We start from the raw sequence: 14,764 nt of genomic DNA, 5'->3' as shown, positions 1-14,764 counted from the left end.
TTATGCATAGTATGGACTAGATACTACGACATCCCCACTAACGTCATCAATGCCCAATAGTGGGTGTAACTCTCTATCAAGATATGCTCACACACACACACACACACACACACACACACACACACACACACACACACACACAAGAGCATATATTCACACAAAGCCCTTTGTACTGCATTTCTGTCAAACCTCAAAGATGCAAGGCAGACTCAGCCATAATGAAGCCTAGCACTAAGGGAAGTAGCAAATAGAAAGAATTAGTCCAGCAAATAACTAGTTGATAGGGCAAATGCACCGCTAAAGATAGAAAGAATTAGCACAATATCAACTAGCCTCAACTCGGATGAAAACTTCACAATGTGAAATATGCATATCTGCTAATATGGCTGAATTATATACCTAGATGAATCTAGCAACATGCCCAAATTCACCTTTTAGGAACGTGATGTTATATACTCATCGTAGTCAACCCACAAGACTATATAACTATCAACATTATGCATAATATGGACTGGATACTACGACATCCCCACTAACATCATCAGTGCCCAATAGTGGGTGTAGAACTCTGTATCAAGATATGCTCACACACGCACTCCACACACACACACACACACACTTTTTTTTTTTGTAAAACTAGTTGAAATTGCATTATATCATAAATGTACAAAAGGGTTTGACATCAGGAGGATGTCTAAACCCTAGAACTTAAAAACAGCAGTAAAAAAGTTCTATGCACACACACACACACACACACATAAGAGCATATATTCACACAAAGCCCTTCGTACTGAGTTTTTGTCAAACCTCCGGAGAACATATCTCATACAGAGGGGAGGGGGAGGGAACAACCACACGGGTGGACTGCAATGCCAAATGGCATCACCGTCTGTATCTGTGAGGAAAGGGCCTGGCCTCCAAAGTCTCGAGAAGGCTTCCCGCCACTTCTGCATGCAGTCAAAACCTCCCTGTAACTTCCCCCACTGACCGCGGACGGTGTGAGTGATATCAAGCCATACGCTCCTGATAGTCTCAACCGGCGGAGTATAGGTACCCTCGATGGCCTCACGGCATCTAGCACACCAAATGTGCTAGGCTGCGATGCTACTGCAAATCTCCCATCTTTAGCATGAGCTTAACCGCCAGGCACCTGTAGGAGGGGTTGTGACTAGTACTACTGCAATATGATGGTGAGAGACCTTAAGGGCTAGTCCTCCCCCCTCCTCCTCATAAGCCCTAATCGCACCAGCATCTTTGGCCCAAGCAACAGTGCCCCATCGATGCCCTCTCCATAGTGAAGATGCGGAGAACCCACTGCCAAATCTGTTGAACCTTCGAGCAATCCCAAAGGCAATGTTGCTAAGACTCCTAATGGTGGCCGCACCGCAGACAAGCCGCTGACCGATCTCCAACTGCCAACCAAGTACCGACTGCCAAACTCCTGTGTGCCACCAACCAAAGAACAAGTGTGATCTTTCTAGGTCGAAAGCTGTCCCATGGCCTCTTCCAGAAATCTAAAAAGAAGCGTTGTGATAGGCCCTATGATTGCCAATGTGCTACTGCTGTCGATGTGCCATCTCAAGCATCTGGATCCTGCAGTCTAGCCGCGCTGTATATGAAAAGAAGGGGGCATCCAGAGTCTCCTCTCGATATGCAGATCATGCCAAGTCCACTCTCAAGTCCCACTGCAGTAGCATGAGAGGTCGGCACTCCCAAATCCATAGCCGCCATAGTCTCTCCCTGGCCACCTTGGTCGGTGCTCGATCTATGTGCCATTCCCATGCCCGGAAACTGATCACCATCACCCTCTGCAAGGTGCAACCTCTGAAATCCTCCAAGGGAAGCTCTAGTCTCTCTAGTCTACGCTAGGATCCAATAGAAAAAGTGAGCAAACCATTATCCTCATCTGTTCTATGGACCACCACGAGGATATCGTGTCTGGTAAACACTCCTAGCCATACTGGGGGGGTCGGGTATGGAATAAGCATCAGCCACTCTTGAGGGATGGCTGAGTCACTGTCGATACTCAGCCTGTCTCGACCCCGGATCCGTGTCATGCCTCTCCCCTGCTCCTCCAGTGGTAACTTCATGTGTGCAATCCAATCTCCAAGAGACCTAGCGCTCAAGGTTCTCCAAGATACATGCGGTTGGGCCCCTAACATGTGGCCACTGGGTAAACGGATCAGGGGGTTCCAAACCAAAGGCTGCAGAAGCCACTCCTTTGAGGCCACTGGTACTATCTGTTTGAGGGCTGGCCTGAGATGATCCCAAGCCCGAAGTAAACTGCCAACAAATTTGTCCTTAAAAGCTGGGCTAAAACCACGGGCTCACATCTCTGTGAATATCCATCGGGTACTCTGTGGCCACGGGCCCCGTAGGCTCGGAGTGTGGGCTGAAATCCGAGCAAATAAGAAATCCTTCCAGGGCTCACCACCGGGAAGGAGTCCTCTGACAATCAACTTGCCAAGCAGGGCACGGCTGTACATGGTAGGATCAATGAGGCGAAGCCCCCCTCTGGTACATGGCTGAATGATCACTCGCCATGCCACCTTGGCCCTGGCTGGCCTCCCATCACTACCGGCCTATAAGAAGTTCCGGATCAATCGTTGCACCTGGCCAATGTATACCCAAGAAAGGCTGGAGCACAAAGTGATGTACCGCATGGTGGCTAGAAGTACCTAGTTCGCCATTACCACTCTTCCTGCTAGGGAAGACCTCACCAAGCTCCAATATAAAAGCTTCTTCTGAATACTCAAACGAAGCGAAGCGAGCTGCAACTCGGGAGAGATATCAATGCCAACCTGGCAACTCAAATAGTGAACTGGAGTGCCCCTCGGTATCCACTCAGAAGCCTCAACTGGACGCCAAGTCGAGGCGGGTGCTGAGCCTACCCAAAAACCCACACGACTTGTGCCAGTTGATCTGCGCTCCTGATGCACAGCAGAAAGTCTCAATCGGCTCCGCGAATCTCTGGAGATTCCCAACATCTCCTAAAAAGAAGGCTGCTGTGTCATATGCAAACTCTGAATCAAGTAACTCCTCTTGCGTACGGAAGGGAAGACGCGATCTCTGGAGCCCGGTCTCCTAGGCAAAGAGAAAATTGCTCATGGCCTCGGCAACGAAAAGGAAGAGGTAAGGTGCCAATGGGCAGCCCTGCTGAACCAAGCGGCTGAACCAACGGGAAAGGGAAAATATGTCACCCCGAGCTCCCTAAATGAGGACCTAGCTATGCCTAGCTATGCGAGGCTGAGTAGAGTCCTGAAACCCCATGAATCCACTCCACGGGGAATCCCATCCGGCTCATTGTGCCCTCCAGAAAGCTCCAATCCACCCTTATCATATGCTTTCTCGAAATCTAGGAGAAGCACAATGAGGTCCTACTGCCGCATCCTGGCCGAAGCTGTTGCCTCCGAAAAGGTAAAGATGTTGTCCAGGATGCTCCTATCCTGAACAAAGCCAGTCTAAGTGTCGTGGATCCAGTCTCGGAGATAAGGTTGATGTCTCCTGTTGATGGCCTTGGCCAATATCTTATAGGCTATCCCAAGGAGAGTGATGGGTCTCCAGTGCTGGATCTCCAGTCTGTCACCACCCTCGAGAATCAAGTGAATCAAGCCCTCTAAGAGCCTCTCTGGCATGGCACTTGTAATCATAATCTAATTAAAGGCAGCTCGAAGGCCACCTTCCATGAGGTCCCAGTGGCAAAGAAAGAAGGAGATTGGAAGCCCGTCTGCCCCTGGGCATTTTCCCCTCGGAAGTGCTATCATTGCCTCCGCCAACTCCTCAGCCATAAATGGTGTCAAGAAAAAAGATCGAAGAAAAGGGGGAACCACCTCCCTCATATGCCGCCAGACCCTCTCGCGTCTGTCCACCACCTGGGAAGATGCTAGGTCACCATTGAGGAGGGATCGAAAAAAGTCCGTGGCAATGGCTCTCACCTAGGGGGGATATGAAACAATAGCTCCATCCTGGCCACGCAACCTGCGAATACCCTCTCTCCTCCCGTGGGGTCGAGCTATCTCAAAGAAATCCCCTCTGACTCTATCGCATGTCTATGTCCAGAAAGACGCCCTAGCATGATACATGTACTCCACCCTCCTCTCCTCTATGGATCTAATCTCCGTGCGAGCGGCGACGAGCTGACTCTCAATCCACAGGCTATCCGGGGACCTCTCCTAAAGCCATTGTAAAGAGGCAAGACTTCTCCTCAAACTCCTCTCCTGCTCCCGAAAACCCTCTAATCTGCTCTGGGTTGCAACCTGCAAGAAACTATTGATCTCCCCTCGGCCCTCATCGAGTGTGCACGCAGCAGAGCCTAAAAGAAAATCCTCTCTCGCCCATATCTGCTCTACCATGCTGCATATCTCGAGGTCCTGAATGAGGCTGTCCGGAATCCTCCGGCTTGTCTGCTTGTCATGCCTCCAAGGGTTCTCTAAGGACAAAATAATCGGGGCATGATCAGAAAAGGAAGTACCTGCCAATATACCGATCATACCCCCTCGACTGCAAGCCCACTCATCCACATAAAACCAATCGAGTCTAGAGTGATTGGGGCCGGTGGTGCTCCTATCCGATCTCGAGAAGCAAAGCCCCAAACTCTGGGAGATGCCAAGGGTCCTATCCCCTGATTGCAAGCAACAACTCCTCCCAGGCTGAATACTCTGCTCTTGAAACTATGGTCGTGCCACCTCCAAGCCTGTCCTCTGCTGCCTCAATCATGTTAAAGCCACTGCCCAAGCACCAGAAGTCAGCATGCTGGAGGGCCTGCCGTATTGAGCTCGAGAAGAGGGCTCTACCTGCAACAACGTTCGGAGCATAGATGTTGAGGAAGCCAACGCTATCCTCTCCAATAGTAATGGTAATCCATTGTGCCCTCCCTGGGACAATGACTCCTGAGCCAGTCACTGTCGGCAACAGCTGCTCACTGATAGGAATACACACCCCTCCCTGCATCCCCCAGGGGCCGAAGGATGGGGACCATAAAGTATGACTCTTGCCTAGAAGAATCTTCCCGCATCTGCGGGTGCGTCCCTATGAGAAATGATGCTCTTGGAGGAAAAGAATGTCTATGGGTCCCCCAACTATGGCCCTCTGAAGCTCGCCTCGTTGGACGCCTCATCTCTAAAAGCACTGAGGGTGGGTGATGCCTAAGCAATTCATGAGATGAGAGTATGTGAAACGAAGTGATGATCACAAGCTAATTACGTTGCAAGATATATTAACTTGCACTCATAGAGAAGCTTTAGATGTGCTTGTTTCCATTGATTGAAAATGATCCCTTTTATATGAGGGAGGTACAACAACGCTATGATAGCTCATGTGGGATAACTTGACTAGGTGACTTGGCACTCTAGCATCATTCATTTCAATAATTTTTATTATCAAGCTTGATGAGGCACAAATCCGTAAACATCAAAAAATAGAAAGAATCAATGTATATGACTGTTGAACAGAGATTTAAATTATGCTCAAGGTAAGGGAGACCAGCCATTAGTGCACAGTCAAAGATGAAGCTATGTAGTGCCAGATGAGAGTGAGAGTGATGATACTCTCAAGTGGATATTCTGGCACACAAAAATTCCAAGCATCATTCATGCTCAGAATAAAGGTGAGAATATTCTAATGGATGGGGTAGCAGAGTGACACATGAAGTGCATGTATGGGGTGTGTGATGGTCCCAGATCAACAAACCCATGCCTCTATTGCATGGTAGGCATGAAGCGAACAGGGTGTGGGAGCTCAGGCGTGCGCCTTGTAAGGTTCAGCGGTTCCTCCACCCACATCTGCTTTTAATTGGCTCATTTCTTCCTGAAGCTTCTCGCTTGAGGCAGATCCGAAAGAGTCTACCTTCTTAGTATAGAAGCACTATGTTGAGTGTTGGTTGTTTAATGAGACCGAAGAATGGCTGGGTTTGAGGAGGTATGGTTTGGTGCCGAAGGCTCGATGGTTTTGAGAAGGTACGGTTTGATGCACTACAGTCGACTCGATGGTCAGTTCCAATAATTAGTCCGGACAGAATTTGCATCAAAGGGTTTCTCTCTAGTGAATTCGTCTCTAGCGTGCAAGTTTGAATGTATTTATCTAGCGTGCAAGTTTGAATGTATTTAGACAAGTGTGTTATGCACAAGTTGCAATAAATAAATGACTATTATTTTTTTCAGTTTTGAGTTTTCTGGTTTGTAGGCTCACGTCTGGTAGGCTGGACTCATGTCTAGTGGATTCACGTCTTTTTTTTGTGAGAGATAGGCTCACACGGGTCTGGTGAGGTAGACTCATGTCACACTTGGTAAGCTCACATCTTGTGGGCAGGCACACATCTGTTGAATCAAAGCTCACACCTAGCTAGGCTAACGGATTTTTTTATGAAATCGGCTCACAGATTTTTCTTTTTATGAAACAGGCACACATGGGCACGCATTCCAAGTTGTGCATGGGGCACCCAACCTATGATAGGATTGGTGAGAAATAATTCGAAAATAATTATAGCTAATGCTCAAAAAATTGCATAGGACAAGAATTTTCCTTGGAATTTGTTACAGATACAGATTGTACAACAATTAGGACATGGGTAAGCGTGACCTTACAACGCACTTTTAATTGGTCGGTATAATATTAGGTTCAACTACCTCTAGACTCGCATCACGTCTCTGTAGGCTCACGTATCACGACGTCTATAGGCTCATGTCATGTCCCTGTAGACTCATATCTGCTTCACTCATGGCTGATTTTCACAGGACTGTAGGCTCATGTCTCCCAACCCGAGAAGTGGTTTGGCTTGGTTTTTGAAGTTTTTTGTGGTTTTTTGGACTTGAAATGGGAGCGATTAACGTTAGCAGATGGCTGCCCTTTGCTTGCTGATCCGGTCGCCCTCCTCATACAGTGCTTTTACCTCCCTTTTCTTGCCCCTTGGTTGAGAGTACTACTCTTCTAGCTTGCCCTTGGCTGAGAGGAACACTGAAGGAACACAGCCCGACAGGCTGTGCAAAGGGCTGAGGCAGAATCCCGTTTCAATTTGCAAAGAAAATTAGGGTTTGCGTTTTTGCATAGACAACCAAATTACCATTTGCAGTTTTGCATCCGCAAATGCCTTTGTGCATGTGCATTAGGGTTCTATGCATAGGTCTTGCATGTAGCAATAGTTTTACATGTACAATGAGTCAATTCTAGGTCTTAGTAGGTAATCAACCCATCTTGTCTTTTCTTCCTTGCCAACCTAGAGCTTCTCAGGTTTTTGGAGCAAAATGCCAAATCTCAAATCTCTTGGAAGGAGCTAGGTATCAAGTGGGATGATTGTTCCTAGAGGTTTTGGGAGAGCCAGTCGAGGGTCAAAGAAAGATCTAGGCACAACGTACCAAGTTGACAACCAGAGAGCCCAATGACAAAGGTAGGAAAGTGGAGGATTCGCCAAAGGTTGAAACTTTGGAAGAGGGAGTTTCCAACGATACTAGAGAGCTTTCAAGACCGGAAGAGACAATTTCCTCAAGGAGTGCACACCGGTGAAAGATCATGAGGTGGCCGAAGAGTCAAAGCAAATACCGGATTTAACCTCAAACGACTGATAGATTCCCAAGGAGACAATAACGCCAACCATTCAGATATGTCCCTTGCATCAGGACGACGAGACCAATGCCACATGAGTTTCCGAGGCAGCAAAGGAGTCTTTCATGTCAAAAGAGAATCCATTAGGAAGCAGCCAGCAGTTCCAGTGGAGGCAGCAATTGTAGAGGGAGATGATGAGCCTACAGAAAGACAAAGTCAAGAAAGGAGTAAAGGTTCATGGTTTGCCCTAGTGCTCCAAGTTAAGCAGGAGGGGATGTCACGTACACACCGTAATTGGGTGCCATGAAGACATTATTATTTCTTGCAGCCACCTGAAGGGCAAAGTTAGAGGCCATACATGGGCCGTTCGGAGCAGTTTTGACAGCCCTATAGGCGCCTGGTAGTGCCCAAGACATGCACCAATGGTTGGGACATATTATGGGCACAATATGATGTTTTATGATATTTTTGATGAGCTTTTGAGGTCTAAAAAGGGCTTGCTGACCGGAATACAACTTGCTATCAACATCCCTATAAAAGGGCAAGTCAAGGATCATTCCAAGCATTCACAGACACAGGTTGCAAAGCCAATACCAAGGGCAAGAGAGCCAAGACTAAGGGTTCCCAGTCACAACATCTGGGTCACCCTATTACATCTCCTTTGGAGGACATATCCAGTAATGAGTCTCTCTTCTCCTCCTCTCTACTTCTTTGTGTCATCATGCCCATGTGATTGGCGCTAATCTTTGTAGCTTAGCGTTAATCTTCATCAATCACTGACTCTCACTCAACAGCGAGCCCAGCCCGCTTGACTTTCACAGTTAACAAAGCATAATTTCCCATGTTTGCACAATTGCAGACAAGGAATGCTCACCTTGTGCCTATGACAGCCTATCAAACAAGCTGCAAAAAGGGCAGCTAGGTCCTATTTCGCACACATGCAAGAAGGTTGGAACTTGGGGTCCAGCACTGAGCGAGCAGCTAAAAAAGTAAGCCCTCCATAAAGGACCACGCTGTCCCAATTCCTTCAGTGATCTTTTCAAATCCAGTGGAGGTCTAAAAGTGTAAATCTGACACTATACAAAAGGAAGCTCCTGCAATAAGCTTATTCATTACATTACAACTTACCGCAGGGTCAGGAGGAAGGCCAGTAATTCGTGAACGTTTCCTCAAAAAAGCTTCTTTGTTAAAAACATTTGCAGCTGTGTTCTCCTGCAAGTATGAAAGCAGGTCTATCATTGGTTTTCTGCCATGCATCCATTGATCATACTATTCAAACGCTTGTGAACTAAAATATATTGCTAAAAGAATATGGAACTGTACCACAAAATCACGATAACCGGATAGAATAGTAGCAAAAAACTTTAAAAAGATCAATCTGCAGTCACGATCATAAAGTACACATGTTACAAGACTTGAGCTCATGACTTGAAAAAAGAGGAGACCCCAAGATGAAAGGAACCTCCTTTTACACCTTAATTCAGTGTCATGAGTTGCACTCCAAGACTTATTTCCCCTGAGAGTACGAGACTCTCGCAGAGCCCCAGCACTTTCTTGCAGTCGATCCAGATCAACAAGATTAGGATATACAAGTTCCACCAAATCTGCCCTAAGTTGCCCCAATTCAGGCTCCGGAATTGGAGGAATCTCTTCCGAAAGTGCAATAGTGTTGCGATCAAGATCAGCCACAACCACCTGTACAAGTAGTCTGCATCAGTAAACAAATACATAAACCCTGTTTAAGCATAGAAATAAACATTGCTTCAGACCAAAATTGCACTCAAAGGGTTTACCAAGCCTTCCAATTCACTAACAGAAATACATGCAATCTTGCACTGTTCACATTGACTTAGTTTGACTATGCAATACCCCATCCAGTTTAAGGTCTGAAATGTCAACACTCGAATGCAGGCCCATCAGGTATGGAGTTGGAGCATCAAGGTAATCCACTCCTCCATAGAAAAGAACTGGAATGTAAACATGCTGTTAGAAAACCAACACGATTAGTCACAGATTGCCACAAAGAAGAGCTCCCCAAAGCCCCTAGTCAATCAGATGAAAACCAAGTCTTAAACCGTAGTTACCTGCCACTTGATTGGATACAACAGATGGCAAATAGATTCAGCCACCATCGTCAAAAGGGAGTACCTGAAAAAACAAATCATCTCAACTGTAGAACCCTCTTTACAATGATTGTAACTTGCACTGACTTTTTGGCTTTCATAATTGTCTACAGTAAAGAGAATGCAAGAGAATGCCAATCAAATACATAGGTCAGAAAGGGAGTAGCAAGGCTCTGCACATACTTGCTGGCCCGTAGCAAGATGTGCCTCTCAAGGAAAACTGCCGTGAACAAGCGAATGACATTGTCCACATCCAGGCATTGCACAAGTGCTTGAAATGATAGCTGCATCAATGTTCAACCACTACATGTCTAAGCCGTGCCAAATGAAGAGTTTTGGGCATCTCTTATGAAGCAAAAAATAGAAGATTGTAAAAACCAGAGTCATACATCTGCCTGAGGAAGACCATCCTTTGGTGGAACCTCTATTGATAACAAATAATTCTCGATTGCAAAAAGAACAATGCTTCCACCTGGACTTGGCAAGGGCACATTTATCACTAAATGTGCAATCAGATCCCACAAGGGTTTGCTGCAATATAAAAGAAAGCCAATTCAAATAGATTTAAATCTTCAAACCTCACATTGCACTATGACTCTAAGAGACTCTCTCTCTCTCTCGGAGGTTGCAGAGGCGGATTCGGATTATTCTTGCGAGGCATGCGAGACACCCAGTCAGGGTGTTGACCACAGAGGATATTGAGGAGATCCGCCAGTGTCCGATGCGGCACATATTATGAGATGGAGGCACCTCCATAGTGTACCCCTCCGTCCCACATGATATTGTATCCCCTCGCTATATTCCACTCACCTCCATAGCATACCCCCCCCCCTCACTATATTCACACCCTATAAGGGTTTCTGTTTACCTTCCATTTCCAGTTTCATTTTCTAGGTGCCAGTAGTATCATCTTTATTTTTCATTTTCAAGGTTTTTTTATCCAGACATTGTATCACATCCACCATGATGTAACTTTTGGTCTCATAGGTCATTATGGCCTTTTGAAGACGTTAATATATATTAACATTTCATTTCATTTCTCTCTCTCTCTCGCCCTGTGCCCCCCTGTGCCCCTGCGCCGCCTTGCCCTGCCCTTTTCGCTTTTTGCCCGCGTCCCTCTCCCCTTCGCCCCTACGCCCCCCTGCCTTTCTTCTCTCTCGCCCTATGCCCCCCTTCGCCCCTGCGCCGCCCTGCCCTGCCCTTTTCGCTTTCTGCCCGCCTCCCTCTCCCCTTCGCCCCTGCGTCGCCCTACCCTTTTCACTTTTGCCGCCCTGTGCCCTCCTTCCCCCCTGCGCCGCCCTGCCCTTTTCGCTTTTTGCCCGCCTTCCTCTTCCCACCCACCGTTCCTCAGGCCCCCAAGGCAGCAACATAACTCTCTCTCTCTTTCCCCTTTTCCCTACATGACTTGAACACCCCCCCCCCCCCCCCCCCCCGGTTGCTGCTGTTTCGCGCCTGTCATCATGGATTAATTTTCAGCCCATTGGCTGTGGAAATCTGCAAAAAGTCATGGCCAAGACCGGGTTTAAAGAGGAGCTCGTGAAGGTGGAGGACAAGCTCGGCACAATTATCAAAGAAAACAAGAAGATGGTCGACTCTTCCGTCACCGCAATCATAAACCGCCTCTCCAAACTCGAGAAGGGATTTGACAAAATCCAAGAGCTCGAAGAGAGATCTTCCAAGCAAGAGGCTGAGATTTCAGCTTTAAAGGAGGAACTAGTGGAGGCCAAATCGCATGCTAAGAGTCAAGCGGCTGAAATCTCAGCCCTCAAAAAGGAGTTGGAAGCCACTTCAAAAAGCAATCTTGAGGATGGAAAATTTCAGCCCTCCTTTATTGACGAGCTAAATACCATCAAGGAACAAATGAGGATCATTCGAGAGGAGGAGGAGCAACATAAAGAGAAGACATCTTCATGGGTGGAGGTGATCACAAAGAGACAAAAGAAGATGGACGAGGCGGAGAAATGGATCGAGGTCGCCAAGAAAGGGAAAGGTAAAGAATCGCCACCCATCCCCACTCCCACCATCATCAACATGACCCTTGAAGAGGAGCAAAGGAGGAAGACCCGGGCCTTACATGTACGAGTGTCCAGTCTAAAAGACCGTGATGATGCGGAAGGAGAAACCAAGGAGCTCTTCTCTATGATGGGCATTGAAGCCACGCACACAAAGGCATGGAGAGTGGGAAAGAAGAGAGAAGGTAGTGGTGGCGAATCTTCTAAGGAGAGAGCACTTATCATTCGTTTCCCCTCCATGGAAGCGAAGAAGGACTTCTTGAAGAGACGTCCTACACTCAAGAAGACGGGAATATTTCTTGGAGATGACCTCACACTCTCGCAACTTGCCCACATGAAAGAAGTTATGCCCGAGATAAGGGCAGCCTGGGAGAAAGGGAAAGTGGCCTTCTATAAAGATGGTAAGAGTGGTGATTATGGAGAGGCGCTCTTCATGACGGCACGAGACCTATGGGACTACACTCAAAGTTGCTACTTGGAATTGTAATGGATCTCTACGTCTTGATGTAGGGGCTTTTGAGGATAGTTTCACTGGGAGGGACATCATCTTCTACTGTGAGACGCATCAGGCTCCTGGACAGTCCATGCCACATGTTACTGGATACCGATGGGAGACAGCTTGTAGACAGGAGACTCGTTCAGAGCATAGAGGACGGGGCTCAGGAGGAGTGGCAGTATTGTTCAGAGAGGAGCTACAGCCACTGATACATATAGTCCGTAGAGATGAGCAGTCTAGGTACATGTGGGTTAGACTGAGGGCAGAGATGGGCAGATATCTCTACATTGCTATATGCTATTTTGCTCCTAGTACATCACTGTATGCGTCACCTAGCGGGCAGTCTCCCTTTTCTATTTTGGATGATGATATTTGGGAGTTCTCCAGGGATGGTGACATCATTCTCCTGGGGGACTTCAATGCCAGGACCGCCCATAACCAGACAGTGTTTTATGATACCTCAGAGGAGATGTTGAGGGAGCTTGATGTTAGGGATATGGGCCTATCTAGACTCTCACAGGATGAGGAACATACAGTGTATGGGCGGTATTTGATAGACATGGGGACTGCACATGGATTGGCCATCCTGAATGGCCTACAGAGATTCCCGACATCGGGCGGTTTCACTTGCTTTCCACATAGGCATGGTGCTAGTACAGTGGACTATGTTATGCCTCAGCCCAGTCTCATTCCCTCTTTTCAGGATTTTATGGTAGGCACTAGGCCGGTTGGAATAGCAGTGGATCATGCTATCTTGTCCTTCACTCTCACATTTCAGTTCAGCACCGCTCCATTGGGACAGGTCTCCACACACACTCGTTATACCTTTATGAGATATACAGACGCTTATGTGCCGAGGAGCCGAGATGGCCATTAGATGAGCTCACTCAGATATTGATAGATACGCTTCATGCTGCAGCATCAGAGGCATATCCCCATAGTCAGCCTACACGGAGACGATCTGGGAACATGCCCCAGAACAGTTGGTATGATGAGGAGTGTAGAGAGATGAGGATGAGATTACAGAGAGAGGTGCTCATGGGTGTTACCACTCACAGACAGTCACGGATTACCTTCCGGCACCTAGTGCGACAGAAGAAGAGGGCTTATCTTGCTCAGTTAGAGAGGGATTTGTATCAGTTATTTATGAGTCGGGACTCAGGAGAGGCATGGAGACTATTCCATGAGCATTCACCATCACCAGCCATTACCTCCACAGAGATTTGGGGTGAGTATGCAGCATCCCTGTACACAGCACCAGGACAGCCGCCCCTGCCAGACCCATCGGAGTCATGCCCAGAGACATGTGCTTTCTTTACTGCTGAGATGGTAAGGAAAGCTATTGACAGGGTGAGGACTGGGAGAGCATATGATCATGATGGTTTGGTAGCAGAGCACTTTATTCATGCCAGAGATATGCTTGCAGAGCTTATTGCTATGATGTTTAACCGAGCCATGTGTGAGGGTTTTCCTGAGACTTGGAATATGTCCACGATTGTGCCTATCTTCAAGTCAGGGGATCCCATGCTTCTTGGGAATTATCGTACCATCATGATTGGTCACACATTGGCTAGATTATATGCATCTATTCTTGAGCAGGAGTTGAGTAGATGGGCAGAGAGAGAGGGCATACGTGCATCAGGGCAGGCAGGGTTCAGGAGAGGTTTCTCCACTCTTGACCATATCTTGACACTCAGAGCTATTATTGAGGAGGGCAGATTATATGGCAAGAGGATTTATTGTTGCTTTGTGGATTTCCGCAACGCTTTTGACACAGTACCGAGAGCCAGACTGATGCGTAGACTAAGGGAGATGGGAGTGTTCAGAGAGCTGATTTGGGGAATCATGGCTTTATACAGGACAGGGTATATCTGAGATGGTTCACTCCACTATTGGGGTGAAACAGGGCTGCCCCTTTCTCCCACCTTATTTGGGATGTACGTGGATGAGGTTTCAGACTATGTAGAGCGGGAGGGTGACAGAGGAGCACAGCTAGAAGGGACATGGATTCCGTTGTTATTGTATGCTGATGATATTGTGCTGATCTCAGATTCTCGAGAGGGGATGCAGCGTCATTTGGATGCATTGCACACGTTTGCACAGGACAGTGGATTGTCTATTAACCTTGGTAAACCCAAGGTGATGGTGTTTAACACCACAGCACAGTGGGTTAGGAAATCAATACCCACCTTTACATATGGTCAGGAGATAGTGGAGTATACAATGCAGCATTGGGGAGACTAGAGAGGATGTGTTCGCAGGTTCAGTTTCAGGAACCTCGAACAAAGCTCTGGCTCTTTGACACTTTGGTCACTTCAGCCATGCTATATGGAGTGGAGATATGGGGACCCTCAGTGGATCACCACAGCCGAGCTGGTAGCACTGATGGATGGAGACATATGGAGAGGCCCTTGGTTTCTATGATTTCCCGGATAATTAGGGCCAAGGCCTCCGTACCACATGATATTATCCGTGCAGAGATGGCTGCCCCCCAATTGGTAGTAGAGGCACTCACTCGATCAGTCTCCTTTATACATAGCACTTGGGCTCTCCCTAGAGACAGATATGCTCGCTTAGCCCTGGAGTCTTCACGACAG

The 14,764-nt window shown here is 47.5% G+C and overlaps 1 protein-coding gene across 2 annotated transcripts in view; it reads right to left on the bottom strand.

Moving 5' to 3' along the window:
- The window catches only part of SCD1 (stomatal cytokinesis defective / SCD1 protein (SCD1)), a 194,191-nt gene that overhangs the window by 132,879 nt on the left and 46,548 nt on the right, over nucleotides 1-14,764 (bottom strand). For both annotated transcript variants that reach the window (XM_086799538.1, XM_086799539.1), the window contains 7 exons: nucleotides 10,049-10,190; nucleotides 9,843-9,943; nucleotides 9,621-9,684; nucleotides 9,406-9,519; nucleotides 9,011-9,231; nucleotides 8,860-8,914; nucleotides 8,665-8,748 (listed from right to left, as the gene is read on the bottom strand). In XM_086799538.1, coding sequence (XP_086655664.1) covers nucleotides 8,665-8,748; nucleotides 8,860-8,914; nucleotides 9,011-9,231; nucleotides 9,406-9,519; nucleotides 9,621-9,684; nucleotides 9,843-9,943; nucleotides 10,049-10,190 — 781 coding nt within the window. The remainder of the gene's footprint in view (nucleotides 1-8,664; nucleotides 8,749-8,859; nucleotides 8,915-9,010; nucleotides 9,232-9,405; nucleotides 9,520-9,620; nucleotides 9,685-9,842; nucleotides 9,944-10,048; nucleotides 10,191-14,764) is intronic.

Source organism: Cibotium barometz, chromosome 6, assembly GCF_041138505.1.
Source record: "Cibotium barometz isolate CiBa-2024 chromosome 6, ASM4113850v1, whole genome shotgun sequence".
In the NCBI taxonomy this organism is placed as follows: Eukaryota; Viridiplantae; Streptophyta; class Polypodiopsida; order Cyatheales; family Cibotiaceae; genus Cibotium; species Cibotium barometz.
The sequence above is the reverse complement of the archived record's forward strand: the minus strand, read 5'-3'. Positions and strand labels throughout refer to the sequence as shown.